The sequence below is a fragment of the Panthera tigris genome, chromosome B2 (assembly GCF_018350195.1).
Source record: "Panthera tigris isolate Pti1 chromosome B2, P.tigris_Pti1_mat1.1, whole genome shotgun sequence".
Lineage (NCBI taxonomy): Eukaryota > Metazoa > Chordata > Mammalia > Carnivora > Felidae > Panthera > Panthera tigris.
Genome location: NC_056664.1, coordinates 117,294,351 through 117,318,214, shown reverse-complemented (window position 1 = coordinate 117,318,214; position 23,864 = coordinate 117,294,351). Strand labels below are relative to the sequence as shown.

Here is a 23,864-nt window from a genome sequence, read left to right as displayed (position 1 = left end):
GGGTACCTCCCAGTCCGCTCTGCACTTGGTTTCTGTGGCACTCACATCCCCATCAGCCAGCAGGCATACCTGGCCTTCCTGTCTCTCTCCTCCCCACCTGTAGCCTGTCCCTCACACTGAAGCTTCAGCGAGGTTGTCAGAACCAAAATCAGGCCATCTCAAGCCTTCCTCAAAACCAGCCGCCTCCTCTCCTGGGCTTGTCCTGCCCTGAGTGGACCCGCCACTCACCCCCTGGCTCTCTGACCTGTCTTCTGCCTCTTGCTCTCTACTCTGGATCATCACAGCACACTGAGAGCTGTTCGTTCGTCTGAACGCGCTTCCTGAATTCATTCTTTTTTTTTTTTTTTTTTTTTTTTTTTGTCAAATCAATTTTGTACTTGTCAGCCGGGTATTAAAAACTAGACCTAATATTTTTTACCGGACCTGCCGTTACTTACTTTATTATTACTTATCCCCAGTAATGTCCATTTTCTCACTCTCCTGTTCCTCATTCATTCTCGCGACCCCTTCTGCCCCCTTACTCTGCATACCCCCTGAACACCATCTCATTTCCTGACCTCTTTCCCCATTCTGTTCTCCCACCTGAAGCACTGTTTCTGTTCATTCCAAAGAAGTCAGAATGGACTTTGTTTTTCCTCCTTCCTTGAATCTAGCTTTGAAGTCTACATGGGTTTCTCCTTTATGGATTTTTAATGTATGAATTACCTGTTTTATAACTAAGTCTTTTTGTGTGTGTTCTTAGTTGCCGGTTGTTTTCGGTGCGCAGTCAGTTCCCCACACAGTGTAAGGCCTCCTCAGGGTGGAGTAAGTCCTTAGTGCTGGTCTTCTGGAAAACATGCTGTGTATTGTAGAATTAGGTAGTAACTGTTGGTTACTTAATTTGGAATTGGATGGAATGTTAATTTTTTTTTTCAAGTCTCTGTCTTTGGAATATTTAACCCTTGTCCCTTTTTTTCCTCCTAGAAATGCATTTTTTTAAACAACATTCAACTTTGTGAACCTGAAGAATTTTGACCATTCCAAGTCTTAATGCCACACCACTACTCCAGCGAATTTATACTACAACTGGTAACCATGACCAGGAGCCGGAAGAATTAAAATGCCAACGACCAAACCTTACCTTAACAGCTCTGGTCTATACTGTTCCCTCGCATTTTAATACATTATTTTGTTTTATAACCACTTCTAAATATTCTTTTTTTTTTCTCTTAATTAGGGAGTTTTGTTTTTGTTTTCCCGTTTGCTTTGTGTACAACTACCTGCTTTTTAATCGCTCATTTTGATCAAATGATAGTGAACAAAGCCAGTCCAAGCTGGTAAGGTGCCGTTCACTTGAACAGGTGCTGTTGTGCAGAAAGGAAACTCAGTGACTAATTTCAATAGCGGCTTTCCTATCTTCCAGATTCTTCCCATTGAATTCTCACAGGAAATATTTACAGATTTTCAGATGCAGTGAATATACTGTACGAAGAAATATTAATACAGATTAGAAGCATTTCTTACATCTTGAAAATTTTCTAATGTTTGAGAATTTCACTGGGGATATTTTTTATATTGAACCCTGTTGACTTTCCAGTCCTCTGACTTTGGGCCGGAAAAGTAAAAAGTCAGAGAATGTCCAGACTGGAGAATTACCAACAAATTCACTGACCACGCACTGTGTTGAGAGACCCTGTCGCACCACAGTGCCAATGCTTCTCAGACACGTGCTCTTTGGCAGCATTCCAGAAACAGGAGGGAGGAAGAAGAGAAAATGGTGGCTTCCCTTCTGCTAAAATATGCAGGCAGCTTAAAACCTTAGTGCTTTCTTTCTTAACATGTCCAAATTTCAGTACTTTCCATTATTTGAACACACTTGTGTAGAACACTTGCTTTGTATTAAACCTCCTTGTCTACTTGTAAAACTGACCTTTTGTTATGGAGCAGGTATGTCTCTTTCAGACAGTTGGATGATTCACACGAGGTTGAGGACACCGGGGAGAGAAGCAGGGGCTGTGGTGGTTTTTTGATGGTTGTGAGGAAGCTAGACCATTTACCAGCAGACACCAGAGACCTGATAGGGACCTATTAACTGTATTGAACGTTTTTTCCTTTGCTTTTGACCCTATGTATAGTTATGATGCCAGATTAGATTTATAGAAGCTTCAAGTTGTATTAAATGGTATTTTGCTTTCTGTAATACTGTTATAAAATAAAGTTTGTTTATTCTCTGAACTTGTCACTTCTCTTTGGGAAAAAAAAAACATTTCAAAAAAAATTTTTTTGAATGTTTTTATTTTTGAGAGAGAGAGAGAGAGAGCATTAGTGGGAAGAGGCTCAGAGGCTCCAGGCTCTGAGCTGTCAGCACAGAGCCCAACGTGGGGCTTGAACTCACAAACTGCAAGATCATGACCTGAGCCAAAGGTGGACGTTTAACCGACTGAGCCACCCAGGCACCCCAGTCACTTCTCTTTTTATAAGGGTTTAAAAAATAAACTGGAGTGTTGTTTTCAGTCAAAAGTCTACTATGTTATGAAATGTCGCTTTTGTCACTCGGATCTTTTACAATCTGCTGCTGCCGCCAGCATCACTGATTTGAAATGAATAAAGCAGCATCAAAAGTTTGGAAATCCATTGTTTAGAGTGCCAGATCCCTCCTGCCTGCTTACACGATCCACCCTAGCTTTTACAGATTCTCCAAGGGATAATTTTGCTTCTTTTCTTTGTGTATTTCTTGTTTTTAGAAAATATTTTAGCTGTACCATCGGACTCCTCGTGTTTTTTCCTCCTGTCCAGTGGGCTTTAATGTCTCAGGCGGGATATGGGTTTTGCCAAGGGGCTGTGTCTGTGTTAAATCGGGGTGGCTCATCGTGAAACTTTTGCCGAGACACATCAAATGCTGAGTTTTCTTCTAAACACTGAAGACATTCTACAGCAAATGACCAACAGGGTACATTCTGTTTTAAAATATTATGTAGAATTTCTCTCTCTAGTCATTTGAAGCGAGTGTGTTAAATACAATTTGCATAACCGTCTTCTTTGGGATCTGTTCCCACTGAATTCCCTCTCACCTTGTGAAAGGTCTTTCTCACCTCTGCAGAATTATTACAGAAACAGCTCTTCTCTAGAGAAGCCGATCTCAGCAAGCCAAGCCTCCGAGACATTACGGAACCAAATGTGGTTTTGTGAAAATATTTCGCATCAGAAAGCTTGCATATATAATGTTCACATTCAAAGCAGAGGTTGGATTTACCAGAGTCTGAGAACCATATCTGTCCATACTTCCAGTGATAATTGCACAGATAGGAAGTGTCTACAGCAGCTCCAGTGAATAAGATACGCAGTGTTTGAGTCAAGGCTTAGTTTTATTCAGCTGAGATTGGAAGGACAGGGTTTGGGGTCCCAGAGAGACTTCTAGAGCATCTGTGGGGCTTAACCCAAAAAGTAGCTGGGAACAGTGTTGATAAGTAATGCCATGTAGTTGCAACGGCAAGGCTGTTGTTCTTAATATTTTGCATTAATATTAGAAAATACTTCTCAGGATATTATAATTTTGTTCATAAACTGAGTTTTCAAAACCCCAGATAGAAAGAATGTTAGAATGATAGAATAAGAAAGCAGGTCAGCAAGGTTCACTGAGGTGAAACGTCCAGGTGCTAATTGTTTATCTTCAAAGCAATATAATTTTAGAATAGTAAGTATTCTTTTTAGTTGTGTGGGGTTTTTTTATTGGTACCATTTTACATAAGTCTTATAGCAATCCGGTGTGGAATGCAGCAAACAGCAGTGCATTTTCCAGAGGCCACAGCTGGATAGAAAATAAGGTTATATTTTAGATGTGTAGAGTCGATAGATGTTTGGTATTTCACTATCAAGAGTAGCTCCTATTTTCCTTTAAGAGATGTTGTACTCACTGCATAGACCACAGTTCATGGAATAACTAACACCAGGGCTCCGGCAATGAAACCAACTGTAGCCATAACTACTGCCCGCACGGACTTCATTAAGTGTTTCCACTTATTTATGAACACAATTATTTGATATCTGAACACCTAATTGAACATTTATAGGTAGGAAGAGTGAGTTGTGGTTTAGATGAAACCAGATTGCCCATGAGTAGATAATTGCTAAAGGCAGGTGTTGGTAAGTAAGGGTTTATAATATCATTCTGTTAAAAGTCGAAAAAAAAATCCCCTAAAGACCCATAATTTTTTTAAAAAGTTCTCTCTTCATGTATTGTTAGAGAAGAATGCATTGTTCTTCATTGTATGGTGTCCCGGTAAGTTTCCACCTGTCTTCCACATTTGCAGGAGAGACTAGGACATGTGAACATTACGGCTGAGACAGTAACAGGGAATATTCCTTGGTTAATTTTACAGATGTCAAAATGGACTTGGACGGATCCTTGCAAGCACCCGTTCATGTTCTTACTGGGATTAGGCTATTGTGTGGCATTGGCTCCAGAAGAGTACAGGCCAGCTGGCAAATCCTAGGTGCCACGCTCCTGACCCTTAGCCACGGGGTCAAACACAACGACCCTGTATATAGTTATGGTGCCATATTAGATTTATAGCAGGTTATATAAAATGATACTTTGCTTCTAACACCAAGGCCTCAGAATCCTGCAGATAGACCTTTGAATCCCCTACTCAGTAACAACCTTGTGACTTTAATGAAGGCACTTAAGTGTCTCTGAAGTGAAGGTACTAATAAGTCTCAGTGCAGGGATATTCTGATGGTTAGATGAAATCAAAATGTATACAATGCCCCATAGAGCTCCTAGATCAATACTGCCCTCAAAACATGGCAGTCATTGTGAATAATAAGAGTACCATGAGGTAATCCACTACTGGCAAATTTATGGAAGATCATGCCAATCTGAGCTGTGTCCTGAGGGCTTTTCCTAGAATTCTGTTTTATCATAGGGTCGACAAGTCTGTTGAGAAGGTTTTGGCTTTGAAGATATGTAGACCTCGCTTCCTGAGAGCCCCACAATGTCAAGGATCTCTTATGGTCTACTCATTGTCTACCATGTGGAGGCAGCTAGGGTTGCTGGGGTAAGAGGCAGCACAGATCCTTGAACACTCTGGCGGCAGGCTTCCTAACCACAGATCCCTGGACAGATTTCAAGGGGCTGAATTGCCCCCCAAATATATGCAAAATTGTGAGTAGATGCATGTTTCTTGGGAATAAATTCCTGGCTTTCATCAAATTCTCAAAAGGCTGCTTTATTATCTAAATAAAAGTTTGGAACCTCTGCCCTTAATAATCTGAGTTTGGGAATGTGGGTTTAAATCATTAAAAAAAACAACAGTGGAAAGAATATTTTAAATTCCCAATCTGTTTGGTGTTAATTATCAATAAAGTACTTTGAATGCATGTTTTCTGTTATGTTCTTTTTTCACTCATTTGCCAGAGCAAATACCATTGTGTAAATTCTGATAAACTCAGACGTCTCTTCCAGTGAGCACACTAATTATAAAGTCAGCAAAAATCTCAAAAGAATTTGCTCTAAAAATCCTGTTTCTAAAGTCAGATAATTAATTTCCAAACTGTGTTTTAACAGTCACAAATTCTGGGAGCGCCTGGGTGGCTCATTCGGTTAAGGATCCAACTCTTGATCTCGGCTCAGGTTATGATCTCACAGTTTGTGAGTTCAAGCCCCACGTCAGGCTCTGCGCTGGCAGCACAGAACCTGCTTGGGATTTTCTCTCTCTCTCTCTCTCTCTCTCTCTCTCTCTCTCTCTCTCTGCCTGTCACCCCCCTCAAAATAAACTTAAAAAAAAATAGTAATGATTTCTGATTTCGGAGACACAGTGTTGCCAAAGAACTTAAGATTTTCAAGGAAGAGTTATTTTTGGTGTATGGGAGTGTGTTCTAGATTTTCTAATTGCTGCTAAGTTAGTCTGGAAAATAGTAGAGGCTGTTACCTGGTCAGATAAATTATAAGTTTGCTTTTCAAAGGTTGCAAATAACATTTCAGGGAATGTAGTATGTGTCCTTCCTTGCCCAATTTTCTGTTTTATCAGTTTGTAAAAGTTCGGGATGGGGAGGAATACTCATGGGTTTCAGTTTCCCTGCACTGTTAGAGAGGTAGAAAGGTAGTAGTCACAGCTTTATTTAAAAAAAAAAAAAATTCTTTGGTTAATTTTCATTGAATGACAACAGAGTATTATTTTATTGAAGGTCTTATGTTGAGAAAATCACTGGGAATTCTTTCAGGTACTGGAACATTAGAAATAAGAGTAGGAGCCATTGAGAAAGCACTTGGGGCCCCTCGTGAGAGGCTTTGGAGCACAGGAGGGGACAGAATATAGGATAATTTAAGGAGAAAGCAGCCTGGTCTAGGTGGCAGGAGCCATGCATAGGAACCACAGGAGTCCAAACCGAATAAGACCTTAAACTCTGGACTCAGTCTAGAGAGCAAGGGCATGACCGCAGCTGGCCGTGTTCCATGCAGGATTTCACAAATTGAGTAGCAGTGCCTTCAAGCAGATTATAGGAAACCCTGGGACTTGGTCTTTCCATGAGAAAACTATAACATGTTTCTCTTTCTCGTTACATATAAAAAACATGAAGCTACTCAGGATTTCATTGGAAATTGCTCTCAACAGCAACAAAAGAAATGGGTCTTGCTTTAAACTACCTGGTTATGCCGATCACTGAAAACATGTACGTTTGGAGCTCCTCTGTTACTGCGGGAGCTGGAATGATTTTCCCTGGGAAGGCAGAGGTGGTGGACTATGACATCCACCAGAACCAAAAACCAGCCTTCCCTCTGTTTCCAGAAGAGGATGGAGCCACCCCCGGTGGCCGAACCACAGATTTGGCTGGCAGCTGGGAATACGCTACATCCCTTCACGCCTTCTGTTCAAGAAAGCATTTTTACATAATCTGATTTCCATCAGGGGCTAAAAAGAGATCCCTCCCAGAACGGATAGAATATTATTATTCCTTCCATATGGCACGAACACTGTTATTTTAAATTACCACAGTCTGAAAGCCGCAGCAGACAGCTCCATTGTAATCAAATGCAATAAAACACAGAAATGAGTGTCTTCCAACACTTGAGTTTCACATTATACAAGAAGTGCAAATGGAGGCTAATGACTTTGGACGCGTGTGAGGAATTTGGAGCAGGGAGGGGTGGGGAGCTAAGAAAACCAGACCAGTCGTGTATTGTTGCTTTTGGTCATTCACACAATCTGCTGTAAGATTGTATGTCGCCACACAAGCCGGTGCATTTCTTCCAGGTGGCCAAACTCATTACGTTTTATAAAGTGAGTCACCCTAATAGCCTGTTAGATTCACATGCGATGATTGGAATATAACCGGACCCACACTTAGGACACGGGAAGCATCTTTTGTTGATGTTAACCAGAAAACTGCAGAGAGCACAACAGTAATCACAATCTATTTTAACCACCACTTTGTTTTTAGTTATCTGCATTGGCTCGTTGGGGCTCCCCCCGAAAAAAGAACTCTGCTAGTGAAATGTTGACTTCTTTCTGCATTTAGAAATAGTTCCTTGATGTTTTGGTTTTCCATCTGAGCTACATGAAGGTTCTGTTCTTCCCGTTTCCCAACAGCACGTTGCCAGTATCTCCAAGTCATTTTTTGCTGAAATCCGCATTCATGGGTGATCCATACCAAGCATGGAGAGACTCTGCTGATTTTGTGGGTTGTGACAAGGATGATGTGATTTGTGAAGGCAGCTGGGAAAGGGAGAGAAGCAGACTCGGGGCCGGAAATGCTGTCTGAAAGAACACCATTTAAGACTTGTCGCATGGTCTAAACGGAGGAAGTGGGAGTGCTCTCACAAAGGGAATCCACAGAGCTCTCCGGGCACTCGTCTTTTGCTATCCATTTGCTGTCTACCAGAATTTCTTCATCTGTAAAGTCAGAATAATGTATGCTTCTATGGGATTATGTAATAAGGATACTTCAGAATTTTATTTCAAGGTGTGTTTGGCTGGCTCAGTCAGTAGGGCAAGTGACTCTTGATCTTGGGGTTGTAAGTTCGAGCCCCACATTGAGCATAGATTACTTACGTAAAATATTTTACAAAAGAATTTTATTTTAAAACTAGTGCCCATCACGGGTGCCTGGGTGGTTCAGTTGGTTAAGCGTCTGACTTCAGCTCAGGTCATGATCTCACGGTTTGTGGATTCGGGCCCCGTGTCGGGCTCTGTGCTGACAGTTCAGATCCTGGAACCTGCTTCAGATTCCGTGTCTCCTTCTCTCTCTGCCCCTCCCACACTCGTGTTCTGTCTCTCTGTCTCAGAAATAAACAAAAATATTTTAAAAAATGAAAAAGAGTGCCCATCAGAGTGGACCTAGTCCTATAAAAGGTAAAAAAATTGCAAAATGTCCAGTCGACATCCAAGCAAATCATATTCTTTGTACTCTCTGATGAACTGCTATTGACTGAGTCTCGTGGATGTCCCCCTGGATAATAGCTGCCACTTTTCAATGTGGTTAAGAACAAGCCTCTTAGTATTCTTTCTGTTTTTGCTGTTGTTCGAGTTTATTAACTTACTTTATTAGCTAAGCCGCTGACCAGTAGAAATTCACTGTGTTTTAGCCATTGACCGGTCCCCGAGTCACCTTCGTTTCGTTCTCTGGTACTGGGAAGAGCCAGCCCTGCGTTTGTATTGGTGATGACTGGTGGTCTGGGACAATTCTTCATTCACTGGAAGGAAAACTATCAGTTAGTACTTTGGAGACAAAGTACAACTCATAAGTGGTTGTTGGCCAGCATTTCTACCAGGTCCCCAAGGCCGGGTCCCCAAGGCTGGGTCCCCACAGCAAGGCCTGCTGCAGGAGCTCCCCTTACCTCCCCAACCACTTCCAGAAGAAATGTAGATGTTTATTTTGCAAAAATGGTCCCGGTTGTGGTGGACAAATTACCACTGTAATAATTGTTACATGCTAAGTATTGTTAATATTTAGCAGATTAAGTGTTGATTAAATTTCTTACGACTCCCTCATTCAATAGGCATTTATTCAGCATGTCTGTAGGCCAGGGGCTGGGGATGTGGAAATGAGTAAGATAAGAGTTTCTATCCCTGCTCCTCCTCCCACCCCCAAAATAATGTGTTTGCACATTTATAATCTTTAGATATGTCAGATTAGTCTTCTCTCCTTTACCTTTTGTCATCCTTTAGTGAAAACTGACAGTTTCAACTTTTACCACCCGCATACTCCTTAACCCCTTAAAATATAACTTCCGTTAAAGCTACTCTACTGAACTATGAAAAATCATCCATGAGGGGCACCTGGGTGGCTCAGTCCATTAAGCGTCTGACTTCAGCTCAGGTCAGGACCTCACGGTTCATGGGTTCGAGCCCCGCATCAGGCTCTGTGCTGACAGCCCAGAGCCTGGAGCCTGCTTCAGATCCTGTGTTTCCCTCTCTCTCTGCTCCTGCCCTGCTCATGCTCTCTCTCTCTCCCTCTCTCTGTCTCTCTTTCTCTCAAAAATAAGAAAAAAATTTAAAAACACACACACACAACTCAGCACTGATATCCTAATTACTAGATCTAGTGGCATTTTTCAATCCCCAGCTTCCTTCTCTGTAGCATTTGACACAAGCCCTCCCGTGCTCTAGTTATTTTCCTCCCTTTGGTTTTTATCATGTACCGTCTCTTCTGTGTCCTCTTCTCTGCTCCCGTAGCTTCAACTATTACCTCTCTGGCAATAACAAATTGGACCTGTAGCTCTGAGATTTCTCTTGAGATCCCAACAAGTATCACTTGGGACCTTCCTGGTACATTAAAAAAATATATCTCTTTTCCTGACCACCACAACTGAGCCTGCTTTTGCTCTTAAAAGTTTTATTTTCAGAATTATAATAAATCAGATCATCCAAAGCCAGAGACCAGGCGCTTGTAATCTTATGGGACAGAGTGCATGTTTATAGACTTGAGCCTGGAAATGTTCCCTTTGGCTCCCATATCCAATCCACGCAATTTAGCCCTCGCTGGGCACTTTGTACGCCCTGTAGCCCAGGACACAGGCACTGTCCCTGAGCCAGGTTCTTCTAGGTCTCTGTGACTGCTTGTTGTCATAGTCGAGGGGCATTACATGTACACCAGGCAGAGACAGGCTGCATGAGCCTCAATATTTAATAGCTACGATTTGCTGAGTACTTGTTACGTGTCAGTGTGTGAAGCCCTTTGCGTGTCTTATCGTGTTTAACTCTTGATGGCATTATATTGTAGTCACCCTTGGTAGTCTGACTTTACAGATGAGCAAACTGAGGCAGGGAGACATCAAGAGGAAGCCACTTGCCTAAGATGCCAGAAAAGAATAGACTCAGGATTCCATCCCAGGAAGTCTGATTCCAGAGCCCACATTCTCAACTACTTGGTTACACGGCCTCTCCACTAGATTATTGCTTGTTCTAAGATGTTGCTTGAGATGGCCCATGGTTTAGATAATAAACTCACTGGAATGTCAGTAATTTCTTCCTTTTTACTTTATTTAATTTTATTTTTAATTTAATTTCATTTTAGAGAGGATGAGCGAGTGAGGGAGAGGGGTAGAGGTAGAGAGAGAGAGAGTGAATCCCAAGTATGCTCCACACTCAGTGTAGAGGCTGACGCGGGGTTCGATCCCATGACCCTGGGATCATGACTTGAGCCAAAATCAAGAGTCAGATGCTCAACTGACTGAGCCACCCGTGCACCTCTCTTCCTTTTTATTTTACTATTATTATTTTTTAATGTTTATTTATTTACCTCGAGGTGGGGGAGGGAGGACTGAGAGAGACAGAGAGAGAGAGAGAGAGAGAGAGAGAGAGAGAGAGAGAGAGAATCCCAATCAGGCCCTGTGTGCAGAGTGCAGAGCCCGATTCAGGGCTCAATCTCGTGAACTGTGAGATCATAACCTGAGCCCAAATCAAGAGTCAGATGCCCCTTCCTTCTTATTTCTAATTATCGAAGACTGTGCACAAGTGCTTTGAATGAGGAGCCCGGATACAAATTGTAGAACTGAAAATGCGTGACCTGAGTACCTGTAGGAGTGGAGAACTAGAATAGAGAGACCAAGAGGAAGCTCATCAATCTGCAAGGAGTTATCTCTCCAGTACAAAGTGTGTGGTGCAAGGCACAACCCAGAGAGCAAGAGCAATAATTTACGCTTCTAAAAGAGCTTGCAACCTGGTCATTGTTGTACTTAATTAGTCTGTTAAGGAAAGTTCAGAGAGATGCTAGATAGATGAGCTTGGCAGGCGGGTGTTTTGTTAATTGCGGAAATTCTGCAGGCAACGGAAGTTTTCCCTATTGGGCCACAGGTGAAGAAATGCAACCTCCCTGCCTCAGCGTTAAGTCTTTACGCTAAGGAATCACCATCATAAAGAATTATTCCTGGGGGAGCATCTGATTTCGGCTCAGGGCCTGATCTCACAGCTTGTGGGTTTGAGACCCAATTGGGGTTCTGTGCTGACAGCTCAGAGCCTGAAGCCTGCTTTAGATTCTGTGTCTCCCTCTCTCTCTGCCCCTCCCCTGCTTGCACTCTGCCTCTCTCTCTCTCTCTCTCTCTCTCTCTCTCAAAAATAAACATTAAAAAAAAGAAGAATCACTCCTGTTATATAAACAGATCAAATCCTCTCAAAGCTTTTATAAAATTCTTGCCACGTTTAAAATTCTCCCACAGTTGCTCTCCATATTGGTAGTAAGTTTATTTGCCTGGTCCAAAAGGTTTCATCCATTCAACAGATATCTATTGAACATGTCATCTGTGTTCAACACTCCAGGAATCGTGTGTTGGCTGAGAAGGCTAGCGCTGGAGTTGGCCAGCCAGCGTTCAATTCCTGTCTCTACCACTTTCTAGGTGAGTGATTTGGGCTATTTACTTAATTATTATATGGTAATTTTAATAATAGCTATCATAATGACATGAACACTGCTTCTTGGAATTTATAAGCTAGCAGGGGTAATAATGACTAACAGTTTTGAGAACAGGCATTGTTAAGAGACTTGTATGTATGACCTCACTTAATCCCCACACCAATCTTATAGCTCCTTCCTGCTATTATTCTACTTATTTATTTCATTTTTTGAGAGAGAGAGAGAGAGAGAGAGAGAGAGAGCATGCCAGGGTGGGCGAGAGGGGCAGAGGGGAGAGAGAGAGAGAGAGAGAGAGAGAGAGAGAATCTTAAGCAGGTTCCACTGTCAGCATGGAGTCTGATGTGGGGCTCAGTCCCACAATTCTGGGATCATGACCTGAGCCGAAATCAAGAGTCAGACCCTCAATTGACTGAGCCACCCAGCCACCCCTCCTGCTATCATTCTATTTTACAGATGAAAAACTGAAGCTTCAGAAGATTGGGTGGCCATTGTTACAGATCTGGAATTTGAACCCCATTTGGTTTGACCCCATAGTCCGAGCTCTTAACAATTTTACCCTACTAACGCTTAAATTATTCTGATTTTTCCAAATACTTATCTTTTCCCCTTTTGATTGCTGACTATTAAAACATATATATGAAGTTCAGTGAACGAGGTCTAGCCACCTGCACATTTTCAATACTTGAGTTGTCTCAGAATGTAAGTTGCTGAAGGCCAGAATGTGATCGCTTACCCGACCTTATTTTGGATCTAACTCCATATGAAAACTTTCAGGCATTCAATAGACACTTTTAAAAAAAATAATGATTATTTTTGGCAATGTTGGCTACTTAGCATTTTGTTCTTGATCAGAGTGATGGTATTTTGAGGGGAAATAACAGCACTGAAAGTAGAGGCTTAGGAATCTCGGGACTTGGGGAGATAAGATAATCAAAACTTCTACTCTAGAAGGAATGAAATGTTCATAGTAATGGCTGATGAAAGGTTTGGCAGATGGCAAGTTCAAGATTCAGACCTCCACCTCAAGAGCTGCTCCTCAAGGCACCTGACAGAGATTGAAGAGTGCAGGATGCTAGAGAATTTTCTTTCTTCCTTTGTGAGAAAATTGATGTGCTCTACATACTAATTAAATTTACATGCGCCATTACTTCCTAAGGCTTCAAGTGTAGGGATTAACGTTGAGGGATTACAGTACCTGCACAAGCTTTCTATCACATCTTAAAATGTCTCTCTTGTCTGATGGACTAGGATGTATGGGGCAGGCAAGCTGATTTTCTGTTTCGGAATGCAGGACTCTGGGGTTCTGTGAACACACTAGTTAATCTGTCAATGTCTCTTTCTTTACAGGAACAAAATAGGAATGATTACACTTGCCATAACCCCGGATGGAAGATTAATGACATGACATTTGACCATCTGGTTACAGTTTTTAAGTGGGAACTACTAAATAGAGATATAAACTGGTGATATTTTATTTGGGGCCAAGTGAGCTCAATTGCCCTCAAACTATAGAAGAGATTATTACTACTTACACTTAGGAAAACAGCTCCATTTTTAAAAGGCTACATGTTCTTGAAGTTTTTTTTTTTTTAAGGAAATTTTGGAAGATCAGGGGAACAGATCTGCATGAAAATGAAAATATGCTTACACTGGACAACATAATCAGGAATTATTCCAAAAAAGGATGCACAGTTCCCGTTTGGGAGAAGAGGGAAAGATAAGCAAGTCATGGTTTGAATAGAAAATTCTCTAGACAGTGATGTGGTGCAGGCTGCCCCTCAGCTGCCCTCCTGGCCAGGTACCCCTGGATAGGTACCCCTGGCCAGGTACCTATAAGGGATGGTGCCCAAGGCCCCCGCTCTCCTCACCCCACTGCACTTGGGACCCAGTCTCAACTGAATGAAAACTGACAACAGGGAGCCTTCTTTGGCCCCATCAGCCAGGCAATCCTCCCTTGGTGTCCTGCAGATGGTTCCTTGGAAGGCCACCGGTGTCAGAGTGCTAACAGTCCTTAGTATTCTTTCCAACAATAAGCCTCAAATGGGACCCCTACTGCATTAAGTGATTGATGCAGAAAGTTTTGCTGGCTCCTTCCATATCTTCACTCACCCTTCCTGGGCTCCTCACCAGTAGCCTGGAAGCTCCAAGGCACACTTCAGTGAGAGCCAACAAAAGGGGACAATGGAGAAGAACCACTGAAAATGAGACTCATTACATCGCTGTGGGTGCCCCTGAGCTGTTCAGAGGGTTCTGCTTCTGGTGGGAATGCTCTGCTCTAACTTTGGGGTAAGATTTAGGGAGAAGGGCAGGTCACTCTTAAGGCCATTAGCCAGACATCTAATGAGGCCAGAGCCAGAAAAATAGAGATTTGTAATGTCTCTCCTTCAACTTCTACCAATTTTATGGGATGATTTTTGTGGTTTTCTAGACCTGGGATTGTTCTCTTAGTTCTAAAATCTCAGAGTAAAAATCTGTGTCAGTAGCTAGGACAATCCCTGGTATATGACAGATTCTCAAATATGTGCTGAATGAATGAATGAGAACTCTTCCTACCCAGAAGTATGGGGCAAGTTTGGAGTGCGCATCAAAGTTGGTGAAAGACCTCTACCCAGGGGGCGCTTGCCTTCATTGTGTAGGGCTAACCTTCTTGCTTTCCTTTGGTTTAAATGCCATGTTGCAAAAATCAGAGGCTTTGATCTCTAGATAACTCACATGGACAGGGAGGTGTCAAAGAAGGAAGGGTGTCACTGTGCAATGATCGTAGCCCACACGTTGAGCATGTCCTTGGGGCCGGGCATGCGTGTAGGACATTGCCGACATTTTGTCCTGCCTCAGCCCCCTGTGATGCCAGGCCACACGTTCAAGCAGGCTGCCTTTTCCAGGGCCTTCTGAAGGAATGAGATTGATATGTCTATACCTCATAATTCTCTACATTATCTAAATATCTAGGCAAAATACTGTAGACCCATTTAATTTTAATTTTTGCGGATTATAGATATTTTCCCCCAAATGTCATCCAGGGATAAATAAAGCTATAAAACCAAGATTCATCCTTTGTTGAAGAATCTGTCCCAAACACCAGGTGTCCTGCTGAATGATCTGACCTAAAATAACTGATAAGTAGAGGCCAGAAAGAGACTTGAGAATCCATGAGCCTATTTGGGTGTGTTGTTTGCGTCATTTAATGGTTGATACGCTTTTGAGATACTAAACATTTTATCTACCTGAAAAGGCAGGCAGAGATGAAACTTGAGAATGACATAAACGATTCAAGTCTCCGGCTGTGACGTCAGCATCCTGTTACTTCTCCGTAGGGTGCTCAGTGTCACCGGGTGCGTGACAGGCGGCCATTGCAACACCTTTAAAAGACTTTCAAAATGCACGTGTTTGCAGTGGCTGCACATTAGACCAGTTTGGAAGACTAAAACTCCTGTAGTTAGGATCCTGGGGGGTTCTAATTTTCTCTTCCTTTTTCAGAGGCTCTTTTCCAGGGTCCACTGTTAATGAATGGCTGAGTGGCAGAACATCCAGTAGACTGGTCTTGAGGCAGTGGAGGATAAACTAACTTAATAAAGAAGAGGATTCATGAGGATCTCCACACGAATGCTGGAGGGCAAGACAGCATACAGCTGGGTCATTCAACAAGAGAGCTGGTCATAAAAATGAGACCAAGAAATGAAAGGCGAAGCTATGTTTGAGTATGTTAGGATCGGAAACTTGCGATTTTCTAATGAGCTCCCTGCCCTCTAGGATTTCTTGGTTCTAAATCTCACCTTAGAAATATCCCCAATTGTACTTCTACTTGACTTTAGGCCTAGGTGATGGCATTCTTCAGTCAAGATTCTGAACATCTGTTTTCAGAATGGAATCCATGAAGGCATTGCTGGGACATGGCCAATTTCGGTGGAGAAGGAACAATTTTCAAATTTGTTTTAAATAGTGCTTTAATATGACAGCATCTCACATTTTATTTTATTTAAAAATTTTTTATTTTTTATTTTATTTTATTTTTTGTGTGAGAGAGAGAAAGAGAGAGAGAGGGAGGAGCAGAGAGAGGGGAAAACACAGAATCCGAAGCAGGCTCCAGCCTCTGAACTGTCAGCATAGAGCCTGACGTGGGATTTGAACCCATGAAACATGAGATGATGACCTGAGCTGAAGTCGGACGCTCAACCGACTGAGCCACCCAGATGCCCCTGACACCATCCAACATTTTAAATATTACTGGTTTTTGTTGCTATTGCTAAAATAACTATTAACCTTTGTGATATTAATCTAGCGTTTCTATGAAGTCCATAGACTTCATAACAGTCTATGAAGTCAAAGTTCAGTTTCATTAATTTAATTATAGCAGAATAACCAGTCTCAAACTAGGACCCAATTGTCTATGTCCAAATTACTTTGAGCTTCCTGAGTTTTGTTTTGTTTCTCCTTGAGACTATAGTCTCATGGGGGTGCCTGGGTGGCTCAGTCGCATAAGGGTCCGACTCTTGATTTCGGCTTGGGTCATGATCTCACTGTCTGTGGGTTCAAGCCCTGCGTCAGACTCTGTGCTGACGGTGCAAAGCCTGCTTGGGATTCTCTGTCTCTGTCTGTCTCTGCCTCAAGCTCTCTCTCTCTCTTCTCTCTCTCAAAAAGTAAATAAATAAACATTAAAAAAAGAGACTATAGTTTCATGAAAAGCATATACCAAGCCATCAGCTATCTATTAGGGCTTGACATTTGCCAAACACTGTGACAGCACAATAATAATAATAATAATTATTATTATTTTTATTTTAGGGAGTGCGACCTGAGGAGAGGGACAGAGGGAGAGGGAGAGAGACTCCCAAGTAGGCTCCGTGCCCAGCTCAGGGAGCCCAACGCGGACATCCCACAACACTGGGATCATGACCTGACCCCAAATCAAGCATCAGATGCTCAACTGGATGAACCACCCAGGTGCCCCGGCACATTTGCTTAATAGAAGCTCAGTGGGTGAGCAAGAAGCCTGTGTGTGTGCACACTCATGGCATATGCACCTATGTGTCACGTAGAGAAGGCAGTCCATGATATGCATTTTAACGTTTGTGGAATATATTTTCCCTGAGAGAGAGAGAGAGAGAGAGAGAGAGAGTCACATGTAGGAATTGCTGATTCATAGTTGGGCTCTCCAGTGAGAGGCTACAGTTAGGGGTCCCCACGGCGGGCCGTCCACGCTGCGGAAAGGGTCAGACTGCCCGTCCACCAGTGAACGGGTGGTGACAGAGCACTTGGTGAGAAGTGCCTGTAAGTCACAGCCGGGTGTCTCCCGAGGCCCCCCGGAAACACGGACTGCGCGCTGGCCTGTGCAGCTGAGTCCTGGGAAAGGCCTTCAAGCCCCTGCCCTGTGTGGCTTCCCACTTACCCTCCATCAGTTTGGTCCTGAAGTAGGCGATGAGGAGGAGGAGCAGCAAAGTCACAGGCAGGAAGACCCCAGCGAACAGGAGCCAGCCGGGGAGCTCCCTCAGGAACGCTGACAGCACGGGGCTCATTGCCAAGCACCCGGCCCCCCGAGGGGCCAGCGGGCCGCACTCGGGATGACAGCAGCTTTGCTCAGAGTCTGTATTTGTTTGCTTCTGGGGCTCCGGCTTTTGCTCAGCAAGTCTCAGTGGAAGTTTTGTGGACTTTGCTCTATTTCAACAGCCCCGGGGACGCCGAGAGGCTTGCTAGCGGGTTACTCTGTAACTCAGCTACGATGTGTGGAGGAATTGAAACGTGATTCTTCCGAAGCGTTCCGGAGAGGAGCGTTTATCTGGCGGGGTGGGGAATGACGCCAGGAGGCCTCGATATCTTTGTATTCAGTTTATCTGGAGTGAATAATACCTGACTCCAAGCAAATCTCATTGTTACGTATCTTCTACTTACATGTGCCCAGACATGGGAGGAAGTTGTCCTGCATTTTCTAAATTTCAGAGTTGAAAGTTGCTTCGCAGCCACGTCCATGTGCCTATGAACCTGTGTCTGGAAAAAGTGAATTTTCCTTCACGCGGAGTTGATACAACTGATGATATCAAGGAAGGGGGAACGCTATTCTTTCCATGGGTAAAAACTCTTCCTAGTATGTCCTGCTCTGAATACTTTCTGGGAGGTGCATTTGGTGTATTTATTTATTCAATAAATATTTAATTCCACTGGAACCCAACCTCTTGGCTAGACGCTGAACGTACAAAGAATAGTAAATCATGGCGCCTGCCTTCTCCGAGTGGAAACAGACGCAGAAAGAGGTAATGACCCCGAGCGATAGTGATGGGATAGATGCTATTATGGCCCCTTTTCCTTCGTCCCTCAATGCATCAGCTTTTGCCTCCTGCATTAGTAGTTTGTATTACTAATTATCTTCCACTTAACACATTTCTGTGGCCCACCATTAGCAGTAGAAGGTGGCCCCTGAATGATAGTGTTGTGGTTTGAGTGGTAACTACAAAGATTCTGGGAAAAGAAAGGGCAAAAAATTATGTTGACACTGACTTGTTGACTAAGTTGAGTTGCCACTGGTCTACTAAACTAAAGGCAATAGAAAGAATCATTTCTATAATGAAAGAATCCCCTGGAGAATTTGGGAAATTGGGAGGGGAAATTGACGAGCCACCTTCTTGGGTTCACGTCTCTTCTCGTGCTCTGGCCCTGTCCCCGTCCCCATTTGGCAGCTGCCTTGGTGAGTGGCTGGCAGAGTCTATCAAGCACATGCTGCTGTGAGTGCCTCTTGAATTCCTTCACCAGGGGTTCTTCATGGCCACGCACAGCCTTAATCCTCCTATAAACTCGGCACCCTAATTTATAAAATAATAAGAATAGGGAGCATCTCTGGGATGCTTGGCTGGCATTCTTAAGCAGTGAACAATAAACAGCTTCCTCTCAGAAGAGAGACATCTTAATTGCAGGAAGAGTCCTTTAGAATAGCCAAGATTAAGTCAGCATCTGTCGTACTTTATTTGCTTCTCTTCTCCCCCCTCCACAAACCCTTGAGTGGTGCTGCTGTTTTTTCTCTTGAGTGCTTTCCAATGAGATGGCTCTCTGGTGCTCTTTCAGCTTCAACAGGATGCTAATTTGTAAAGTGTCAGTCTACAAGAAGCTCCATGAGCAGGTGACATTACCAGGGAGATGTTAGGCAGCTGTTGTCATGTTCTTTCTTTCCGTTTTGTTCCATTCAACATTCAAGCCCTCGCTGAATGCCTAGAGAAGGTAAGTAAGAGTAACAGGCAAAAATATAAATGATATTAATATAAGCTCCCAGGTTGACATATAAAGCGCAATGGAAGCATTGAAGAGAGACTGATTAATTCCAGTTAGGGAATTGGGCCGAGTTCATGAAAAGGATAGTATTTGAGCTGAGCCTGGGGATGGAGAGCTGTGGAATGACCTCCTTAAACAAATACGTGATGGTGGGGGCACAGCAGGGTTTATGGAGGACAGGGAAGAAATGAGAGTAGCCAAATGATATGGGGTTCAGAACAGAGATATGAAGGTGGAGAAGTAGTGGGGGGGCATCAAGGCATAGACTCCTGAACGTGCTTCCAAGGACTATGCTGTTTGGACAAAGGGAACCAATGAAAGGTCTTTGATCATGGACGCACATGAGTTGACCTGGGTTCACTTAGGTAGCCCTTGAAAAAAATGGACCAATGAGAAAGATGCAAGTAGGCTGTTTCAACATGGTGTCAGTATATAATGAGTCTGAGATGGGGGTGGCAAAGGGAAGGGAAAGAGGAAGACAAGGGGCTGGAAGGACCCCATGAACAGTCGTTGGTGAATAAGTAGATAGAGTAAATGTCACCCATGATGCTACCAATCACTTTGCACTTACTATGTATCAAGCACCTCATAACCACTCTACGTGTATCTTATTTAATCCTCGGAGTGACCATATGAGGAAGACTCATTTGACAAATGAAGAAATGAGGCACAGAGAGGTTAAATAACTTTCCCAAGACACATATTTAGTGAGTGACAGATTCAGGACTCTGATCCTGAACCGCTGCTCTCATCCACTATGCTATGCCAGGCTTGGGTGGCTGGGGAGATGGCAGGGCTATAAAGTGAGACCTGAACACAGGTCGGGCAGCACATTTGGATGGGGGAACATTTATAGTTTGGCGCTCATTAAATTGGTGGTAATGCAGAGATATTCAAGGGGAAACTTGTGGAAATCTGGAGATCAAGAGAGAGGACAAGTCCTCTGTAGTGTAGATGGTGGCTGCGGGTGAGTGGATGGAGAGAGCGCTCAGGAAGGAGTGCACATGAGGATAAAAGAGACACCAGTTGCAGCCCCTAAAGAATGCCCTCACTTAGGGGCCCCCCAGGTGGCTCTGTGGGTTAAGCATCTGACTTCAGCTCAGGTCATGATCTGACAGTTCATGGGCTCTAGCCCTGCGTCGGGCTCTGTGCTGACCGTTTGAGCCTGGAGCCTGCTTCAGATTCTGTGCCTCCCTCTCTCTCTGCTCCTACCCCGCTCACATGCTGTCTCTCTCTGTTTCTTATGTTAAAAAAAAAAAAAGAACTCTCTGACTTAAGACATGGGAGGCAGGGTGAGAACCAGGGAAGAAAGCCAAAAGGCTCTGTGGGGTGGGAGAGGAGCCCACAGGATGCAGTGTTAGGAAATGGTAGCAAACGAAACTTCCAAGAAGGAGAGGGTGAGCAGTGGTATCAGTTACTGGCTCTGAGCTAATTCTGATCCACATGGAAATGTCTAAGAGAGTGCAATCTGTGAAGTGGACGTAAAGCTTTACTTTTTTCTTAAAAAGCCTCTTTTGGGATATAATTCACACAATAAACTGCACAGCTCGATAGGTTTTGACCTGTGTGTGTCTATGTCTGCGAGCTCATTGTCATGATCAAATGATGAACCCATTCACCCCAAAAGTTTTCTTGTGTTCCTTTCCTATCTCTGCTCCCACCCCTCCTGCTCCCCCAATTCTTAGTCAACCACTGATCTATTATCTGTTCCTCTACGTTAGTCTGCATTTTTAGAATTTTATACACATGGCATTGCACAGTATGTCTTCTTTTTTTCTAGCTTCTTTCACTTGGTGTAATTATTTTGGAATTGATCCATATTGTTGTGTGTATCAATATTGCTTTGTGTTGCTGAACACCATTGCATTGTGTAGAGATCCACCTTTTACCCATTTACCTTTTGGTGGCCATTTGGATTGTTTTCCATCGTAGACTACTACAAATAAAGCTGCTATCAACATTCCTGAACAATTCTTTTTTTTTAATGTTTATTTATTTTTGAGAGAGGCAGAGAGAGAGAGACAGAGCACGAGCAGGGGAACGGCAGAGAGCAGGAGACATAGAATCCGAAGCAGGTTCCAGGCTCTAAGCCGTCAGCACAGAGCTGGATGCAGGGCTCTAACCCACGAACTGTGAGATCGTGACCTGAGCTAAGTCAGATGCTTAACTGACGAAGCCACCCAAGCACCCCTCCCCCAATAATTCTTTATGTGGACATGTGCTCTCATTTCTCTTGGGTAGACACCTAGGAACCGAATGGCTGGATCATATGGTAAGTGTATGTTTAACTTCTTAAGACATTTCCAAGCTGTTTTCCAAAGTAAGTTATACCATTTATATCTCCACCAGCAGTGTAATAAGAATTTTAGTTTTGGGGCACCTGGGTGGCTCAGTCAGTTGAGCATCAGTCTTCAGCTGAGGTCATGATCTTGCGGTAGGTGGGCTCAAGGCTTGAGTTGGCTCTGTGCTGACAACTCAGAGCCTGGAGCCTGTTTCGGATTCTGTATCTCCCTCTTTTTATGCCCTTCCCCCGCTTATGCTCTGTCTCTCTGTCTCTTTGTCTCTCTCTCTCAAAAATAAATAAACATTAAAAAAATTAAAAAAAAAAAGAATTTTAGTTTCTTCACATACTCACTGACACTTGGTATGGTTAGTTTGTTTGTTTTTGTTTGTTTGTTTGTTTGTTTGTTTTAAATTTTGGCCATTCTGATATGTAGTGGTATCTCACTGCAGTTTTAATATACATTTCCCTAAAGATGTTGAACATCTTTTCATGTGCCTATTTGCCATTCTATGTATCTTATTTGAAGTGTCTGTTCAACACTTTTGCATGTTAAAAAAAATTGGATTTGTTTTCTTATTGGGTGTTGAGACTTCTTCATATATTCTAGATACAAGTCAATTATCACACATATGATTTGGAAGGATTTTTTCCCCCCTGTTCTAGCTTTGTCTTTTCGTTCAGTTACCAATGTCTTGGAAAACATAGAGGTTTTAATTTTTTTTTTAACATTTATTTGTTTTTTAGAGACAGAGACAGAGCATGAGCAGGGGAGGGGCAGAGAGAGAGGGAGACGCAGAATCTGGAGCAGGCTCCAGGCTCCGAGGCATCAGCACAGAGCCTGACGCGGGGCTCAAACTCACGAACCGGGAGATCATGACCTGAGCCGAAGTCGGGCACTTAACCAACGGAGCCACCCAGGCATCCCAATTACTGTAGCTTTAAAATAAGTCTTGAAATCAGGAACTCTTAGCCCTCCAACTTTGTTCTTCTTCAAAGTTGGTTTGAGTAATACAGGTCATTTTCATTTCCATACGAATTTTAGGATCACCTTGCCAATTTCGATAAAAAGCTCTGCTGGGGTTTTGACGGAGATTGCATTGCATGTGTAAATGAGGAGAGAATCGATATGAAGAGAGAATTGATATTTTAACAATATTGAGTCTTCTGACCCATGAACATGACATGTGTTTCCACTCTATTTGGGTCTTCTTTAACTTTTCACAACAATGTTTTGTAGTTTTCAGTGTGTGAGTCTTAAACATTTTCAGTCAGATTTATGTGTAAGTATTTCATATTTTTTATGCTGTTGCAGAGTATTGCTTTTTAGGTTTTGATTTGTGATTATTGCTAGTATTAAAGGTTTTCTTCAATTATGAAAAATGTCACACCACTGGGAACTTCTGGAAGACTAAATATTAGAATTAATTAAAACATCCTTTAGAACTGGGAACTTTTAGTTATAAAGGCTGGGGATGTTGGAAACACTGGTAATCAACTTGATTTACCAGAATTCAGGGTGGGATTCCACGGGCAGCGTGCAATTTCCGACCCAAACGACAGCAAATTCTTTACCTGGCTCCTTACCATGTCGTAGGAAAAATCATTAATACCTTTGGAAAATATACATCTGTGAAAACTGAGGGACATAATACATTGGGGATTACACTCTCCTGTTGATTTCCATAATAGTGAATGTTCCCATTGCTGATTTACATGGTTATTTAAGAAACAAGTGATTGCAGATGTTGAGATTTGGGAATAAAATTACTAGGGAACTACTCATTTACCACCTATTATACTCTTGGTGACAGCTGGGCAAAAGTCTTCCTTAGATAAATGTGACTTATTGAAGGTAATACCAAACCCACCATGTTTCTGATTTGGATTCTGCATTAGTTTGCCTGAGCCATAAAGAATGACTCATTCTAATGACATTGGCAAAAGCTTACCTTAGGTAATTGTGACCTATGATAGATAATACCAAACCCACCAGGCCTCTGATTTGGATTCTATGTTAGTCTGACTGAGCCATAAGGAATGACTCATTCCAATGACATGCCATAGGACAATGAAAGTTCTGAAGTCCATCAGTGGAAGGTGCCAAAGTGCCATTGACTGATAGCTGGGATACCAAATTATGTACAGCTATGAAACCAATGCCAAAACTTAAGTACAAACACAACTAGTGACTATCAAATAAAGTTCTTTGATTTCATCATGTGCATGACATTTTGCTAAAGTGAAGCCTCGCCCACAATGTAAATGTAGAACTGACAGCTCTTTTGAGTAAGAAAAAGCCTATATGCTTCTGCCCCATATTAACTGCCCCTCCTAGCTTGGCCCATAACTAAGTCTTATTACATGGCACAAATACTAAAGTCAACACGAAAACCAGTGCTCTGAAACCATGTAACAGTAATGCATTATAGGGTGCTCATTCCATAAAAAAAGATGATCACAGAAGAGACATAAAGAATTTAAATTCTTTGTAAACTTT

At 42.7% G+C, this 23,864-nt stretch overlaps 2 protein-coding genes across 2 annotated transcripts in view; one reads left to right on the top strand and one right to left on the bottom strand.

Moving 5' to 3' along the window:
* EPB41L2 (erythrocyte membrane protein band 4.1 like 2) overlaps window positions 1–2,214 on the top strand; it is a 139,605-nt gene extending 137,391 nt beyond the window's left edge. The window contains 1 exon segment of the mRNA XM_042987152.1: window positions 964–2,214. The gene's annotated coding sequence lies outside the window, so the exon portion shown is untranslated.
* A 6,368-nt stretch (window positions 2,215–8,582) lies between these two features.
* On the bottom strand, window positions 8,583–22,954 carry SMLR1 (small leucine rich protein 1). Its single transcript, XM_007078769.3, is given in 4 exon segments — window positions 8,583–8,671; window positions 17,216–17,377; window positions 17,380–17,454; window positions 22,873–22,954. Coding segments are annotated over 4 exon segments (408 nt in total).
* Window positions 22,955–23,864: the final 910 nt, after the last annotated feature.